The sequence below is a fragment of the Emys orbicularis genome, chromosome 1, assembly GCF_028017835.1.
Source record: "Emys orbicularis isolate rEmyOrb1 chromosome 1, rEmyOrb1.hap1, whole genome shotgun sequence".
NCBI classification, from domain to species: domain Eukaryota; kingdom Metazoa; phylum Chordata; order Testudines; family Emydidae; genus Emys; species Emys orbicularis.
Window position 1 is genome coordinate 142,029,609 of NC_088683.1, and position 17,695 is coordinate 142,047,303.

At 49.7% G+C, this 17,695-nt stretch overlaps 1 protein-coding gene across 1 annotated transcript in view; it reads left to right on the forward strand.

The window, feature by feature from the left end:
• TSPAN11 (tetraspanin 11) overlaps positions 1-17,695 on the forward strand; it is a 174,650-nt gene that overhangs the window by 103,635 nt on the left and 53,320 nt on the right. The window contains exons 6-7 of the mRNA XM_065422455.1: positions 5,996-6,082; positions 10,002-10,024. Of these exons, the coding sequence (XP_065278527.1) occupies positions 5,996-6,082; positions 10,002-10,024 (110 nt within the window). The remainder of the gene's footprint in view (positions 1-5,995; positions 6,083-10,001; positions 10,025-17,695) is intronic.

Below are 17,695 nucleotides of genomic sequence, written 5' to 3' on the forward strand. Positions count from 1 at the left end.
CAACAGAATCCTCCAGCCTGCGACCCCTGCCCTATGCTGCGGAGGAAGGCGAAAAACCTCCAGGGCCTCTGCCAATCTACCCTGGAGGAAAATTCCTTCCCGACCCCAAATATGGCGATCAGTAGAACCCCGAGCATACAGGCAAGATTCTACAGCCGGACCCTCATTTTACCAGCGATGGCACGTTAATGCCTAATTGACTAAAATCACGTTATCCCATCAAACCATTCCCTCCATAAACGTATCAAGCCTAATCTTGAAGCCAGAGAGGTCTTTCACCCCCACCGTTTCCCTCGGAAGGCTGTTCCAAAATTTCACCCCTCTGACGGTTAGAAACCTTCGTCTAATTTCAAGCCTAAACTTCCCCACGGCCAGTTTATATCCATTTGTTCTCGTGTCCACATTACTACTGAGCTGAAATAATTCCTCTCCCTCCTTGGTATTAATCCCTTTGATATATTTAAAGAGAGCAATCATATCCCCCCTCAGCCTTCTTTTGGTTAGGCTAAACAAACCGAGCTCCTCGAGTCTCCTTTCATAGGAAAGGTTTTCCATTCCTCGGATCATCCTAGTGGCCCTTCTCTGTACCCGTTCCAGTTTGAGTTCATCCTTTTTAAACATAGGAGACCAGAACTGCACACAGTACTCCAAATGAGGTCTCACCAGCGCCTTGTATAACGGAAGCAGCACCTCCCTGTCCCTACTAGAAATACCTCGCCTAACGCATCCCAAGATCGCATTAGCTTTTTTCACAGCCACGTCACATTGCCGACTCATAGTCATCCTGCGATCAACCAGGACTCCGAGGTCCTTCTCCTCCTCCGTCACTTCCAACCTATGCGTCCCTAACTTATAACTAAAATTCTTGTTAGTCGTCCCTAAATGCATCACCTTACACTTCTCGCTATTAAATCTCATCCTATTATTGTTACTCCACTTTACAAGGTCATCCAAGTCTCCCTGCAGAATATCCCGATCCTTCTCCGAATTGGCAATACCTCCCAACTTTGTGTCATCCGCAAACTTTATCAGCCCACTCCTACATTCGGTTCCGAGGTCAGTAATGAATAGATTAAATAAAATCGGACCCAAAACCGAACCTTGAGGAACCCCACTGGTGACCTCCCTCCAACCCGACAGTTCACCTTTCAGTACTACCCGCTGCAGTCTCCCCTTTAACCAGTTCTTTATCCACCTCTGGATTTTCATATCGATCCCCATCTTTTCTAATTTAACCAATAATTCCTCGTGCGGCACTGTATCAAACGCTTTACTAAAATCGAGGTAAATTAGATCCACCGCATTTCCTTTATCTAGAAGGTCTGTTACTTTCTCAAAGAAGGAGATCAGGTTGGTTTGGCACGATCTGCCTTTCGTAAACCCATGTTGTAATTTGTCCCAATTGCCATTGACCTCAAGGTCCTTAACTACTTTCTCCTTCAAATTTTTTTCCAAGACCTTGCATACTACAGAAGTCAAACTAACAGGCCTGTAGTTACCCGGGTCACTTTTTTCCCCCTTCTTGAAAATAGGAACCACATTAGCTATTTTCCAGTCCAACGGTACCACCCCCGAGTTTACAGATTCATTAAAAATTATCGCTAAGGGGCTTGCAATTTCTCGCGCCAGCTCCTTCAATATTCTAGGATGAAGATCATCCGGTCTGCCCAATTTAGTCCCATTTAGCTGGTCAAGTTTGGCTTCCACCTCTGATACTGTAATGTCAATCGCCCCTCCTTTATTCCCCTCTGTCCTGCTCCCTCTATTCCTAAGCCCTTCATTAGCCTTATTAAAGACCGACGCAAAATATTCATTTAGATATTGTGCCATGCCTAGATTATCCTTAATCTCCACTCCATCTACATTCTTCAGCGGTCCCACTTCCTCTTTCTTTGTTTTCTTCCTATTTATATGGCTATAAAACCTCTTACTATTGGATTTAATTCCCCTCGCGAGGTCCAACTCTACACGGCTTTTGGCCTTTCTCACTGCATCCCTACATGCTCTGACCTCAATAAGGTAGGTTTCCTTGCCGATCTCTCCCCTCTTCCATTCTTTGTACGCTTTCTGTTTTTTCTTAATCGCCCCTTTGAGACGCCCGCTCATCCAGCTAGGTCTAATTCTCCTGCCTACTAACCGTTTTCCCTTTCTCGGGATACAGGCCTCGGACAGCTCGTGCAACTTCAGCTTGAAATAATCCCAGGCCTCATCTGCCTTTAGCTCTCTAAGTATGTTGGCCCAATCCACTTCCCTAAGTAGTTGCATTTCTGTTCAGCAGAGCAGGAAGGGGCACCTCTGAATGTCCCCTTAATAAAATTGCCCCATTTCAACCAGGTGACCGTGAATGATATCACTCTCCTGAGGATAACAAAGAGCGATAAGGAATGGATGTTGTCTGCATGCCAGCAAACACCGGGACCATACGCTGCCATGCTTTGTTATGCAATGATTCCAGACTACGTGCTACTGGCCTGGCGTGGTAAAGTGTCCTACCATGGCGGACGGGATAAGGCAGCCCTCCCCAGAAACCTTTTGCAAAGGCTTTGGGAGTACATGAAGGAGAGCTTTCTGGAGATGTCCCTGGAGGATTTCCGCTCCATCCCCATACACGTTAACAGACTTTTCCAGTAGCTGTACTGGCCGCGATTGCCAGGGCAAATTAATCATTAATCATTAAACACGCTTGCTTTTAAACCATGTGTAATATTTACAAAGGTACACTCACCAGAGGTCCCCTGTGTGCCCTCAGGGTCTTCGGTGAGTTCGGGGGTTACTGGTTCCAGGTCCAGGGTGACAAACATATCCTGGCTGTTGGGGAAACCGGTTTCTCCGCTTCCTTGCGGCTGTGAGCTATCTACATTTTCTCCATCCTCCTCTTCCGAACCCTCTTCCCTGTGTGTTTCTCCAGTGAGGGAGTCATAGCACACGGTTGGGGTAGTGGTGGCTGCACCCCCTAGAATGGCATGCAGCTCCGCGTAGAAGCGGCATGTTTGCGGCTCTGCCCCGGACCTTCCGTTTGCTTCTCTGGCTTTGTGGTAGGCTTGCCTTAGCTCCTTAATTTTCACGCGGCACTGCTGTGCATCCCTGTTATGGCCTCTGTCCTTCATGGCCTTGGAGACCTTTTCTAATATTTTGCCATTTCGTTTACTGCTTCGGAGTTCAGCCAGCACTGATTCATCTCCCCATATGGCGAGCAGATCCCGTACCTCCCGTTCTGTCTATGCTGGAGCTCTTTTGCGATCCTGGGACTCCATCACGGTTACCTGTGCTGATGAGCTCTGCGTGGTCACCTGTGGTCTCCACGCTGAGCAAACAGGAAATGAAATTCAAACGTTCGCGGGGCTTTTCCTGTCTACCTGGCCAGTGCATCTGAGTTGAGAGTGCTGTGCAGAGCAGTCACAATGAAGCACTGTGGGATAGCTCCCGGAGGCCAATAACGTTGAATTCCGTCCACACTACCCCAATTCCGACCCCCTAAGGCCGATTTTATCGCTAATCCCCTTGTCGGAGGTGGAGTAAAGAAACCGGTTTAAAGGGCCCTTTAAGTCGAAAGAAAGGGCTTTGTCGTGTGAACGTGTCCAGGCTTAATTCGATTTAACGCAGCTAAAGTCGACCTAAACTCGTAGTGTAGACCAGGCCCAAGTGTTTTAAATCTGGAGCCTGAACAGAGCCCAGCCACTGCCCCACTCTTGGGATCCCTAGGCACATTCTCAGGGTGAAGACCCTCTGTCTAGCACCCCTTCCTAAAAGCTGGAACCTGCTGTCCAGCTGCCGCCCTGCTGGACCCAGTAATGACCCTTCAGACTCCCCCATGGCTTAAGCACACCGTCTCCTAGACACCCACAAAGACGTGAGCCATTTAACTCCCTCAGGAGGCCCCCTGGTAACAGTGGCGGATTTAGAGTTAGTGGGGCCCTGTGCTCAGCTTCATTTTTGGGGCCCCTCCTTGGGACCCAGCCAAGAAAAAGAACATTCTCTCTGACCTCCCCACCACCTCCGTTTTTCATTCTTTTTTCTTCATCCTCCTCTTATAAGTAATAGGAAGTACATGAAAATAAAGTGCGGTACCTTGATTGTTTTTGTTGTCTAACTTATTTTTCCACAGACCACTTGAAAATCGCTGAGGGTCTGGGCAGACCACTTAATGATCTTTCCAAATATTGTCTGTACCGTTAGCTAACTATTGTAAAGCGCTTTGGATAAGAGAGCTTTATAAAAAAAATGTAAAAAAACATTAGGGTGTGGGAGGGGGCTCAGGGCTGGGGCAGGGGGTTGGGGTGTGGAGCGCTTACCTGGGGCAGCTCCCATTTGGTGCGAGGGGTGCAGGTGGGGATGTGGGGGGGGGGGGTGCAGGAGTCAGGGCTGGGAGTGTGTGTGGGGGGGTGCAGGAGTCAGGGCTGGGGGTGCATGGTCTGGGAGGGAGTTAGGGTGCAGGAGCGGACTGGGGGTTGGGGTGCAGAGTCTGGACAGGAGTTAGGATACAGGAGGGGGCTCAGGGTTGGGGCAGGAGGTTGGGGTGTGGAGCGCTTAGCTGGGGCAGCTCCCATTTTGTGCGAGGGGTGCAGGTGGGGATGTGGGGGGGTGCAGGAGTCAGGGCTGGGTGTGTGTGGGGGTGCAGGAGTCAGGGCTGGGGATGTGTGAGGGGGTACAGGAGGGGACTCAGGGCTGGGATTGCAGGGTCTGGAAGGGAGCTAGGGTGCAGGAGCGGACTGGGGGTTGGGGTGCAGGGTCTGGCCAGGAGTTAGGATACAAGAGGGGGCTCAGGGTTGGGGCAGGAGATTGGGATGTGGAGCGCTTAGCTGGGGCAGCTCCCGTTTGGTGCGAGGGGTGCAGGTGGGAATGTGTGTGTGTGTGTGTGTGTGTGTGTGTGCAGGAGCTACCATTCGATGCTCTGGGTGGGGGTGGGAACGTGGGGGGGATGCAGGAGTCAGGGCATAGGGTGTGGGGGTGCTGGGTATGTGTGGGTGGTGCAGGAGTCAGGGATGGCAGGGGGCTGGGGGTGTTTGACGGGGTGCAGGAGTCAGGGAAGGGGGCTGGGGGTGTGGGCTGGGGTCGTGGGGATGCTCCCAGCCCCTTGCCCTGAGTGGTTCCCAGCAGGGGGCTGAGGGAGGGGTATGTGTAGGGGGAGTGTGGGGGCCCCGCCTTTGCACTGCCCTGCCCCGATTCCACCCCCTTCCCCAAGGCCCAGCCGCCGCCGCCGCCTCCTCCTCTTCCTCTTCCTTCCCTGAGCGCGCTGCGGCCCCGCTCCTCCCCCTCCCTCCCTCCCGGAGCGAATTGAGCCCTGGCAAACAGCTGTTTGGCGGCAGGGGAAGCACTGGGAGGGAGGAGCGGGAACATGGCACGCTCGGGGAAGAGGTGGGAGAGGGGGGAGCTTGGCTGCCGGTGGGGGCGGAGCCTGCAGCAGGAGCCCCAGGAGCCGGCTTCTGCCCCCGCAGCTGCCCGGCCCTGGGGCCCCCTGTCATTGGGGGGCCCCATGCCAGGGCACCCTGTGTTTTACTGTAAATCCACCTCTGCCTGGTAAGTGTAAAACCTGTAACACACACAGACGCTTTGCTTAGAGCCTAGCATGTGATTATTCTTTAACAGCACAAAACACACACACAACCATACAAAATAATAAACTCCCTCTAAAGCACACATTGAGTCACAAAGAAGCTGTGACCACTAGGCAGCTAGCAATCTGCAAATCCCAAGACTTACAAAGGGGATTCAAGTTTGGGCGTGCTGTTGCCTGTTTGCAGAGTTAAAAACCATCACAATAAACAGAACTGACCCTCCCTGGCTTTACTGTCAGTGTAGAATTCCCCCCCCCCCCCCCGTTGTCATTCCTCTTGATTTTAAGGCTATTGGCTGTAACTCTATATACACTAAAGAGCTTTAATTTCCTGTCTGTAACAACTATGAAAGCTGTGTGTGAGAGGGAGGAAATGGACAGTAAATCTTGTCAACACTGTTGAATTATCCCTCATAGTAAACACAATGATTTTGCTTGCAGGGAGGATGCATTACTAAACTGGAACAGTTCCTGGCAGATCACCTTTTGATAATGGGAGCTGTTGGCATAGGAGTAGCTTGCCTTCAGGTAAGTCCCACAAGCACATCAAAAGCCGGGTTATTGTTCCAACTCACTGGACCCTCCAATCTAAGGGGTACTTTCTTAACTAAAATTTCCTACCATCTCTATAGCTGTACTAGCAGTGGCCCCAGGGGAAGCACTAGTGTAGACCAGCCAGTGTTTTAACCAATGTGCCATCTTCCATGGTCAAAGCAGGTCTTTGACACCGTTGATTGGAATCCCAGCAGCACCAGCACATTGTTTGCACTTCATGTTACCACTGGTGAAGCTGAACTGGTGGCAGCAGTGGCAGGAAATTGGAGGAAAATAAGTCTAGCATACATGAGGCCTGAGTGTGCTTTTCTGTCATTTGTTCCTTGGAACCAGTGCTCTGGTTTCACTTACATATCTGGATTTACATGTAAAGCTCGCTTTTTAAAATTGTGTGATCTTAGTCTAATACCTGATATCTACAGCTGTGCTTGGCGTAAATAGGAGATACAAGGATTTCAAATTTGGGACCTCTGGCTGATGCAACATAGGCTTCTCCCGATGCTGATCTAGCCCATAGTTTCTTCTAACAGCGTTTGCCTGTTTTTTCATTTTATTAAATGATAAATCAGGCAGTGATCTTAGAACAGAAATTTTCTGACTGAGTGGCTTTTGAGGCCGGCTTAAACCACTTTCGGTTTTTGTTGTTTTTTTTTAAGAGTGAGCAGATACAGTAGCAGAGATTTCTCTATGAAAACAGCATGTGTGGGTGACTAGCAGAGAACAGGTCAATATGACAGACAGTTCCTTCAGTCTCCATGTATTTGGATGGATGGATGGCAGTCTTGAACAAAATATCATTTTTGTGGATGGGAGGTTCCTTGGTGAGCTCGTTTCCGGTCTCTGGATGGGAAAGTTTGTTTGGAAAACAAGCTTCCCCAGCCCTTTCTGTGAACGGAACAATTAAGTGAAAGAGAGAGAAAACAACATCATTTCAGGCCTCTAGGGATAGCACCAGTTTACACTATTCAAGTGGCAAGTAGCTGTATTATCTTAAAAAATAAGAAAGCTGTCTGGGATCAGCTATAGTGGAAATGAGGCAGCAATGTTCTTTTATCCTCTTAATTTACCTTTTTCCTCACAACTTGCCCCAAGGTCACACAGTAAGTCACTGACTCCTGGGAATAGAACCCAGACTTTTGTTTTTTCATGGATGCATATATTCCAAGGCCAGAAGGGGACCATCGTGATCCTCTAGTCTGACCTCCTGTATAACACAGGCCATAGGACTTCCCTAACAGTATTCCTTTTGAACTGGAGCATATCATTAAAAAATAAAACCAATTCCATCTCGATTTTCAAATTTCCAGTAATGATGAAGATCTACCAAAACCCTCTATAAATTGTTCCAATGGTTAATGACCCTCCCTGTTAAAAATCTACCCCTTATTTTCAGTCTGAATGTGTCTAGCTTCAACTTCAAGGCACTGGCTCATATTATACCTCTGTCTGCTAGACTGAGAAGCCCATTATCAAATATGTGTTTCCTATGTAGGTAATTTTAGACTGTGATTGGGTCACCCCTTAATACTCTTACGCTAACTAGATGGAGCTCCTTGAGTCAGTCACTATAAGGCCTGGTTTTCTGTCTTGTGTTTTAACCACTAGACAATGCTGCTCCCTTTGAAAATGGTTTTTCCCGCCTGGAACATTGGTGTTAGACTCTCTCAGGTTCTTGTAGCAGAGCTACATGTATTTTTCTGCTCAAAGGTCTAGTAAAGCTTCCATTTTATATTTCACAAGCTGGAAACTCAGCAGAGGGGAAAAAAGACAGGGAGTTTTAGGTCTGCCTTAGATCTGAGATATTTGTAGAGATTAGGGGAAATATCAGAAATTCCATGTGAACCCTGGAACAGCTCATTTAGTATCTGTTGCTGTATAGAGGCCTGTGGCTACTAAGCAGGGACACCTGGGGGTAATTTTTTCCCTTCGGTTCTTTGTTCAGCACAAGGTATTACTGATCCTGTGGCGTTAAATATGCAGAAGTCTTCTCAGACTTTATGGAGCTGATCTCAGCACTTTTGTTGTAGAAATGATTTCAGATGTGGACATCTCTTGTCCACTCATTGTGACTTTGTCACAATGGAAAATAGGCTTTTTTGTTTCCGTCCTTCAGTGGTTACTAATAGGTACTGCTGGTGTCTCGCAATACTCCCCAGGAAATGGTGCCTGGTCCTGCCCCATCTCTAGTCATTTTAGCAGCTGTGTTAAGGGAAATAATTCTGATTACTCGTTATTGGCAGAGATGGGAGGATGTACTCCTAATGCCAGCTAAACAACTGCTCAGTCCCCTTCCAATATGGGCACTGTAATGAATGGAAAAGAAAGAGGAAGAATCCGGGTTATTGCAGCTTGTCCCTGGAAATCTTCCAGATTCCATAACTGACAAGGAATTGCACCATAGCTCAGCATGATTCTCTTCATTTGGAACTAAGAATAAAAGTATTTCATACTGAATATTGAATCGAGTGGTCTCCAGACAAAAAAATTACAGTAAAATTACAATAGATTTTTAGAGTCCAGCCAAAAAAAACCTGAACGTTTTTTCTCCAAGAAAATAAATGTGTCTAACATATCCTAGTCAGGTGGGAAGGACCTATAGAGAGTCTGGCTTTTGAGTTTACCTTGGTCTTGAATCTCAACAGGCGTTCACCCTCCACAACCATCCTTTCCCTCTTCAGCTTCCCAGAGTATTTTGCAGAAGGGCCCAGCAGCTCTCTGTCTCTCTGTGACCAGACTGACCAGTGTGTTCTGGTTGCACATATTCTTCAGAAGATTTAGCCTGCTGGGCCCTGTGTTGAAGTCAAAGATAGGGGAGCTATGCATTTGGTTGTCTTTAGGTAGGGTAATGGGAGAAAGGAAGGTACCCACTGATTCCTCGAACACATTTTAAATAACATATGGTGGCTGCATTCAAGCTCATGCTTTTAAAGTAGTTGCTATGGTGCTATTCCCCTAAGGCTATGGCTACACTACACACCACTGGTGGCACCGTGTAGGGTATGTGTAGCCTCATGCCACAGCGAAAAGCAGCTGTGTCCATACTGCAGTGCATAGCAACATGTTAGTGAAAGGCTCTGGCAGGGGGGAGGCAGCAGAGAAGGCTCAGCCCCCCCCCCCCATATCAGAGCCTTTTCCCCCTACCAGAGTCTTACCCAGCTGCAGAAAAAGACTCCAGCAACAGGGACATGCTGACATCTGTCCCTTAGGCAGGAGAATGGCTCCAGCAGCGCGGAGCTGCCGGAGCCTTTCCCCACTGCTGAAGACTTTTCCTGTAGTAAGGAAAGGTTCCAGCAGCAAGGAGACAGCGGGACACGACACTGCTAAAAATAGCAGTGTAGATAGGGAGGCCTGGCTTGGGCGAGGGGAAAGCCAGGTAGGTTGTGTATTCAGGCATGTACCTACACCCTTCAGGCATGTCTTTACTCACCTAAGCCATGCCTCATGGCCTACATTGCTCTTTATACCTGTGCTAGGGGGGCTACGTGTGTATGTACACTACACAGCGCCAAAAGAAGCTTGCACCCTAAGACCTGAGGGAAAGATGCAGCAGCTTCCCAAGCACAGAATTAATAAACATGCATAACATTAAAAAAAACAAACCCTCTCTGCCTCTTTATGTGTTTGAGCTCTTTGTGTGTCTCCCATAGCATGATGCTGTGATGCTGGAGCATCAATTTTTTTTTCATTAATATGCATAAATACAAAATGGGGAGTAACTGGTGTCACGACTGGGACATAGGTGGTCAGATCTAGTGGTCAGAGTGGAAGTTGGGCTCAGCTGGGTGTCAGAAGGCCAGACTCCAAGACAGGCCAGAGGGCAAACCAAGAGCCAGACGCCAGGAGGCAGGCGGAGTCAGAAGCTGCAGTCTCTTACATGCGGGGTCTGAAGCAGAGACAGGCAGGCAGGCAGTCTGGGTTGTTGCTGAGCCAGCTCCCTGTCATGGCTTCCTGGCTTAAGTACTGGTACCAGCAAGGAGCTGCCACTCAGGTCCTGCTGGGCAGTACTTCCTACTGAGCCCAGCCAGACCAGGTCCTCCTGCAGGAACCTAGCCTAATCCTCCTGTGGTGATGTGAAGGAGTCAGTGGCCCAGAACTCCCCCCGATTCCCAGATTCTAGCCCTGCAGGTTCTTACATCATCTATTCCTTCAGACCACCCTTCGGGATAGTGCTTGTCTGGGTGAGCCTCATGGAATTCCTCTACCAGGTCAGAGGCATGGATACGAGTCAGGTTCCCAAGTGTGCCCTCTTCAGGGCTGTAACCTACCCAGTCCACCAGCTAGTACAGGTGGCCCCATGTCCATCAAGAATGTCATGCACTTCATATTCCCATGACCCTGGATTTTAACTGGTGGAGGCAGTGGGGTAAGGGTTGGTCAGAGAAGGGGGTTCTCTGTATAGGGCTTCAGAATGGAAACATGGAAAACGGGGTGTATTTTGTGAGATGGCGGAAGCTGAAGTTTGAAGGTAACCAGATTAATCTGCTGGCACACTGGGTAGGTTCCCAGGAATCGGTGGTCCAATTTGCAGGAGAGTTGCCTGGTCTGGAGGTGTTTGGCAGCAAGCAATACCTTCTGGCCTGCTGTAAACACTAGAGTTTCTTGTCACCAACGGTCATCCGCCCTCATGACCTCTTCTAAGGGCATGTCTACACTACAAAATTAGGTCGATTTTATAGAAGTCAATCTTTAGCAACCGATTTTATACAGTCGATTGTGCATGTCCCCACTAAGAGCAGCCGAGTGCGTCCTCAATACCATGGCTAGCATCGATTCACAGAGTGGTGCACTGTAGGTAGCTATCCCACAGTCCCCACTGCCTATTGGAATTCTGGGTTAAGCACCCAATGCCTGATGGGGCAAAAACATTGTCGCGGGTGGTTTTGGGTACATGTCGTCGGTCTCCCCACCCCCCTCCCTCCTTGAAAGCAACGGCAAACAATTGTTTCGCACCTTTTTTCCTGGGTTATCCGTGCAGACGCCATAGCACGGCAAGCATGGAGTCTGCTCAGCTGCACACTGCTTTTGTGAGCATTGTAAACACCTCGCACATTATCCTGCAGTATGTGCAGAACCTAGCTCGGAGCTGCCAGCACGAGGACGACTGTGAGGAGGACATAGACACAGATGTTCCTGAAAGCATGGGATATGGCAATTGGGATATCATGGCGGCATTGGGGCATGTTGATACAGTGGAATGCCGCTTCTGGGCCCGGCAAACAAGCACAGACTGGTGGGGCCGCATAGCGTCGCAGGTATGTGATGATTCACAGTGGCTGCGAAACTTTCACATGCATAAGGCCAGTTTCCTTGAACTTTGTGAGTTGCTTTCCCCCGTCCTGAAGCACAGGAATACCAAGATGAGACCTGCCCTAACAGTCGAGAAGCGAGTGGCTATGATAGCCTGTGGAAGCTTGCAACGCCAAACAGCTACTGGTCAGTCGGGAATCAATTCGGAGTGGGCAAATCTACCATGGGGGCTGCTGTGATCCAAGTAGCCAACGCAATCAATAACCTTCTGCTAACAAGGGTAGTGACTCCTGGAAATGTGCAGGTCATAGGGAACCTCATTGCAGCAAAGCCATCCACTAACTGTGGTGGGGCAATAGATGGAACGCATATTCCTATCTTGGGACCGGACCACCTTGCCACGGGGTACTTCTCAATGGTGTTGCAAGCACTGGTGGATCACAAGGGACGTTTCACCGACATCAACGTGGGATGGTTGGGAAAGGTGCATGACACTCACATCTTTCGGCACTCCGGGCTGTTCGAAAAGCTGCAAGAAGGGACTTTCTTCCCAGACCAGAAAATTACTGTTGGGGATGTTGAGATGCCAATAGTTATCCTTGGGGACCCAGCCTTTTCCCTTGCTCCCATGGCTCATGAAGCCGTAAACTGGCAGCCTGGACAGCAGTAAGGAGCAGTCTATAGGCTGAGCAAGTGCAGAATGGTGGTAGAATGTGCCTTTGGATGTTTAAAGGGGTGCTGGCGCTCTTTGCTGAGTAGATTAGACCTCAGCGCAACCAATATTCCCATTGTTCTTGCTGTGTGCTCCATAATATCTGTGAGAGTAAGGGGGAGACATTTATGGCGGGGTGGGAGGTTGAGGCAAATCACCTGGCGGCCAATTTTGAACAGCCAGACACCATGGCAATTAGAAGAGCACACCGAGACACGCTGCACATCAGAGAGGCTTTGAAAAACAGTTTTATGACTGACCAGGCTACAGTGTGACAGTTTGTGTTTGTCCTTGATGCAAAGTCACCCCCTTTGATGAATGTACTTCTCTGTAAGCCAATCCCCCTACCCCCCTTCGACCACAGCTGGCACAGGAAATACAGTCCCTATTGTTCTGAATCCATTCATTCTTTATTTATTAAAAAAATCTTGAGATCACTGACAACACTGACTAGTAAAAGGTAGCTCAGGTGGGGTCGGGGAGGAGGGAAGGACAAGGCCACAGTGCTTATTGTAGCCACACTACAAATCAAAACTGTTTGAATGACATCCTTCTGTTGCTTGGGCCATCCCCTGGAGTTGAGTGGCTGGGTGCCCGAAGCCGCCCCCTCCTCCCCCCACGTTCTTGGGCGTCTGGGTGAGGAGGGCAGGCGGTTATACAGTGGATGCAGGGTGGGGTCTGTGCTCCTGTTGGCTTTCCTGCAGCTCCACCAGATGCCTCATCATGTCCGTTTACTTCCCCATTAGCCTCAGCATCTCCTCCTGCGTGTTCCGATCACGCTCACTGTGTGCTTTCCTGGCCTCTGCCACTGAATGCCTCCATGCATTAAGCTGTGCCCTATCAGTGCGGGAGGACTGCATGAGCTCAGAAAACATGTCATCGCGAGTGCGGTTTTTTTCGCCTTCTAATCTGCAATAACCTCAGGGAGAGAGATGATAGGGGGAGCATAGAAACATTTGCACTTGCGGGGGGATAAAAAGGGCGAGTAAAATTTAAGATGATACATTTCTGAGAACAAAAGGGAGACTCTTTCACAGTGAATCAAGCAATTCACAGCAGACACCACATGTGTTTTAGGTACAAGGTCGCATTTTGCCTTTTATATTGAGGTCCTGCCGGTATGGTGACACATCACACACGGTTGGGCAACAGAATTCGGTTTCCAGGTATCCATGGTAAGCCAATGGGTATGCGGGGTTGGCTTCTTATGCCTTCATAACATGTGGGAATGGTTTCAAACTGCAGTGCCCTCGTTTCCCATAGCAAGCAATGCCGGTTGGGTTTCATATTTAAAAGGAGGGGCTGCGTTTTCGGGTGGATATGCAGCATACACACCCACACCCACGTGGCTATTCTCCGGGATGATTCCTTTTAGCCAAGCGCAAACAGCCCAGCATGACCGGGGATCACCAAACAGAGGGGATTACTGTTTCCTTACAAAAATTCCCCTATTTCAAGCAGGTGACCATGAATGATATCACTCTCTTGAGGCTAACACAGAAAGATATAGAACGAATGTTGCTTGAATGCGACCAAAACCTAGGACCATTCGCTGCCATGCTTTGCGCTGCAATGATTCCAGACTACTTGCTACTGGCTTGGCGTGGTAAAGTGTCCTACGATGGAGGACGAAATAAGGCAGCCCTCCCCAGAAACCTTCTGCAAAGGCTTTCAGAGTACCTCCAGGACAGCTTCATGGAGATGTCTCTGGAGGATTCCCGCTCCATCCCCAGACATGTTAACAGACTTTTCCAGTAGCTGTACTGGCCGCGAATGCATCCCAATTCTTCAGGGCAAATCAAACATTAAACACAATTGCTTTTAACCCCTGTACTGTAGTTACAAATGTGCATTCATCAGAGGTGCCTTCTCCAGCTTCAGGGTCGGGGAACAATTCGCCCTGGGAGGGTATTGGCTCCAGGGTGATGAAAAGGTCCTGGCTGCCGAGGAGAACGGATTCACCGTTTGCCTGCTGCACATTCTCCTCCTCCTCCTCTTCCTCATCCACATCCACAAAATCCTCCTCCCTGTTGCGTGAGACTCCCCCTTTGCAGGTGTCCACGGACAGTGGTGGGGAAGTGGTAGGGTCCCCCCCTAGAATTGCATGCAGCTCATCATAGAAGCGGCATGTCTGGGGCTCTGACCTGGAGCGACCATTTGCCTCCTTTGTCTTTTGGTAGGCTTGCCTGAGCTCCTTAACTTTCACGCGGCACTGCTGTGTGTCCCTGTTGTAGCCTCTGTCTACCATGCCCTGTGCAATTTTGGCATATATATTAGCATTTCTTCTGCTGGATCGGAGTTCGGCCTGCACAGATTCTTCTCCCCATACAGCAATCAGATCCAGTGTCTCCCTTTCGGTCCATGCTGGAGCTCGGTTGCAATTCTGGGGGGACTGCATGGTCACCTGTCCTGCTGAGCTCGTCACGCTGAAATGAAATTCAAAATTTCCCGGGGTTTTCCTGTGTACCTGGCTAGTGCATTGGAGTTCAAAGTGCTGTCCAGAGCGGTCACATTGGAGCACTCTGGGATAGCTCCTGGAGGCCAATACCGTTGAATTGTGTCTGCACTACCCCAAATTCAAACCAGCAAGGTCGATTTTAGCGCTACTCCCCTCGCCGGGGAGGAGTACAGAAATCGATTTTAAGAGCCCTTTAGGTCGACGGAACGGGGTTGGTTGTGTAGAGCGGTGGTTCTCAAACTATGGCCGCCGCTTGTTCAGGGAAAGCCCCTGGTGGGCCGGGCTGGTTTGTTTACCTGCCGCATCCGCAGGTTCAGCCGATCGCGGCTCCTACTGGCTGCGGTTCAACGCTCCAGGCCAGTGGGGGCTGTGGGAAGTGGCGCGGGCCGAGGGACCTTCCTGCGGCCCTAGTTTGAGAACCACTGGTGTAGAGGCATTCATTTTAAAATCGACCTCACACGGCTAAATTCGACCTAACCCTGTAGTGTAGACCAGGCCTTGGAGAGTGGGTTCTGTTTCTGAGAGTGAGACCTGTCTCCCTTACACTCAGACAGCTGGCTGCCCTATGCAAATACCTGCAGCCCCTCACTGTCAACATCTCTCAGTAAGGCGGGATGGAGTAGCTGGTGGTGCAGATACTGCTATAAAATACCACTTATGCTCTATGATGAGGATGTCAAGCCAAATAAAGAATGCCTTAAAATAAGTCTTGCTGGGGCAGGTGGGGCTTGTCAGCTTTGGCAGGCAGCTCACTCAGGAGAGGGGAAACTCCAATTTGGACAGCCGACCTGTAAAGCTCATCCAACGGATATACTCCTGTAAATTGGTGGCCATGTCACATATATCCCAGAGGGGTAGGGCGTTCCCCACAAACAATGTATAACATGCTGGCCTGACTGTTGTAACTGGGCAAGGGCCACTGAAGTTAAAGAAGCAAGTGAGTAAGCGGATTAAGCTCAGATGTGGAGCATACACACACTGACTGGAAGAAGAAGGAGCTATCTAAGATCCTAAAGAGAAGAAGAGTAAATGTGGCATGTGTATAAGAGACCAAATGGGAAGGTGGAAAAGCCGAGGTGCTGGAGGAGGGTTACAAAATCTACTACTCAGGGAATTCAAACACCCCCTTACCCTCCAGCGGTGTTGGAGTTATTCTGGATGAAACCTGGCAGAGTCACGTGGTAGAGGTTACCAGAAGTTTGGGCCAAATGATGTGTTAAAATGTGCTGGGAAGAGGTAACATCCATATAGTGAGTGATTATGCATCACAGGTATGAGAGGGTTAAAAGAGGAGTTTTTGTGATGAGTTGCTGTCCCTTATTGGAAACATACCATCGAACAAGAAGATAATTGTCCAGAACAGATCTAAAAGCACACAGATCAGATATAACTGTGAAGGCTGGATATGAAATAGTCCACGGAGAGCATGACATTGGAACCAGAAACTCGGAGGGGGGGGGAGAGGAGGGAATGGCCCTACAGACTTGTCTGGCACTGGACTTAGAGATCAGAAAGTGAACACACTTTCAGAAGAAGGAAATCCATATCATCACTTATGCCAGTAAAGGACACAAGACCTAAGTTCCCCCTAAGCTGTGTGGCCGCCTATTAAGCCCCCTGCAGGGGCTCAGGCTGCAGCAGGGAGAGCTGTCTCTCCCCCAGCCCCAGACCTGCCACGCCGGGGAGAGACACCTCTCCCCACCGGCCCCAACATGGACCTGCCCCGGACTTGCCGCAGCCGGGGGAAAGGCACCTCTCCCCCCTCTCCCCAGCCCAGGTGCTGCTGGGGGGAGTCCTCTCTCCCCGCCATAGCCCCTGGGCAGTCTGCATCCCAAACCCCTCATCCCTGGCCCCACCCCAGAGCCCGCACCCCTAGCCAGAGCCTGCACCACCCCCACACACACACCTGAACCCTCTGCCCCATCCCCAAGCCTCTCATCCCCAGCCCCACCCCAGAGCCCACACCCCTAGCCAGAGCCTGCACCCCCCTACACACACACACGAACCCTCTGCCCCATCCCTGAGCCTCTCATCCCCAGCCCCACCCTAGAGCCCACACCCCTAGCCAGAGCCTGCACCCCACACACACATGAACCCTCTTCCCCATCCCTGAGCCTCTCATCCCCGGCCCCACCCCAGAGCCTGCACCCCCCCACACACACACCCAAACCCTCTTCCCCATCCCTGAGCCTCTCATCCCTGGCCCCACCCCAGAGCCCGCACCCCACACCGCATCCCAATCCTCTGCCCCAGCCCTGAGCCCCCCTCCCACACTCCAAACCCCTTGGTCCCACCCCCAGCACATTAATTTTGTTATGTGCATCAATATAGTGGTGATGTGTCACACATCACCTCCAAATTGGTGCACGTAACAAAATTCATTCCGCACATGGGTGGGAAAAATTTGAGGGAACACTGGTGGCAAGACTGAAATCTATTTCCCTTTAATAAGAAAAGACCGATCATGAATAATCAATTGTAAGGTAACACCTTATGAGTGCATTGGGAGACAGCAGAGACCTCTCCTTTCGGCCTTGAGAGTGCAGAGACCTTGGAAGCTCCTGAACTCCTGGGCACCAGAAAGGACTAGGTTGGGGAAATGTAAAGACGGGAATTAAAAACACTTGAAACCAGGAATAATGTGTAGACTTCTTGACGACACACGTGGATGTGTGGAGGACAGTTGGTTCAAACTCAAGTCATCTTTTCTGGAAACAGCACATGAAGTCCTAGGAGTGATGAAACCAGTGCCAAAAAGGATAAGAAGGGAAACCTGGTGGTGGAACCTTCAAGTTAAAGAATCTGTTGAGGGGGAAAAAAGATAATGTTCAAAAATGGCAAGCTATTGGTTTGAGCAGTCATAAGATGGCACATATGGAGGCAAAAATGGAGTCCAAAGGAAGTGTTGCAACAGCTAAAAATATGGCCTCCTATATAATCGAGTAGGTGGAGGACATGAAGGAGAGAATACCATCTATAGACTTGCCAAGGCAAGAGAGAAAATGACAAGGGATGTGAATGTGTTTGCTTATATTACAAACGAATGTGGTCTATTGCAAACGAATGTTGAATCAATCAACAAAGTTTGGTGTGATTATTTTGAAAGAGTGATGAATCAGAAGAACCCAAGGGAGGAATTAAGAACACGTAAGCCAAACCAGAACATGAC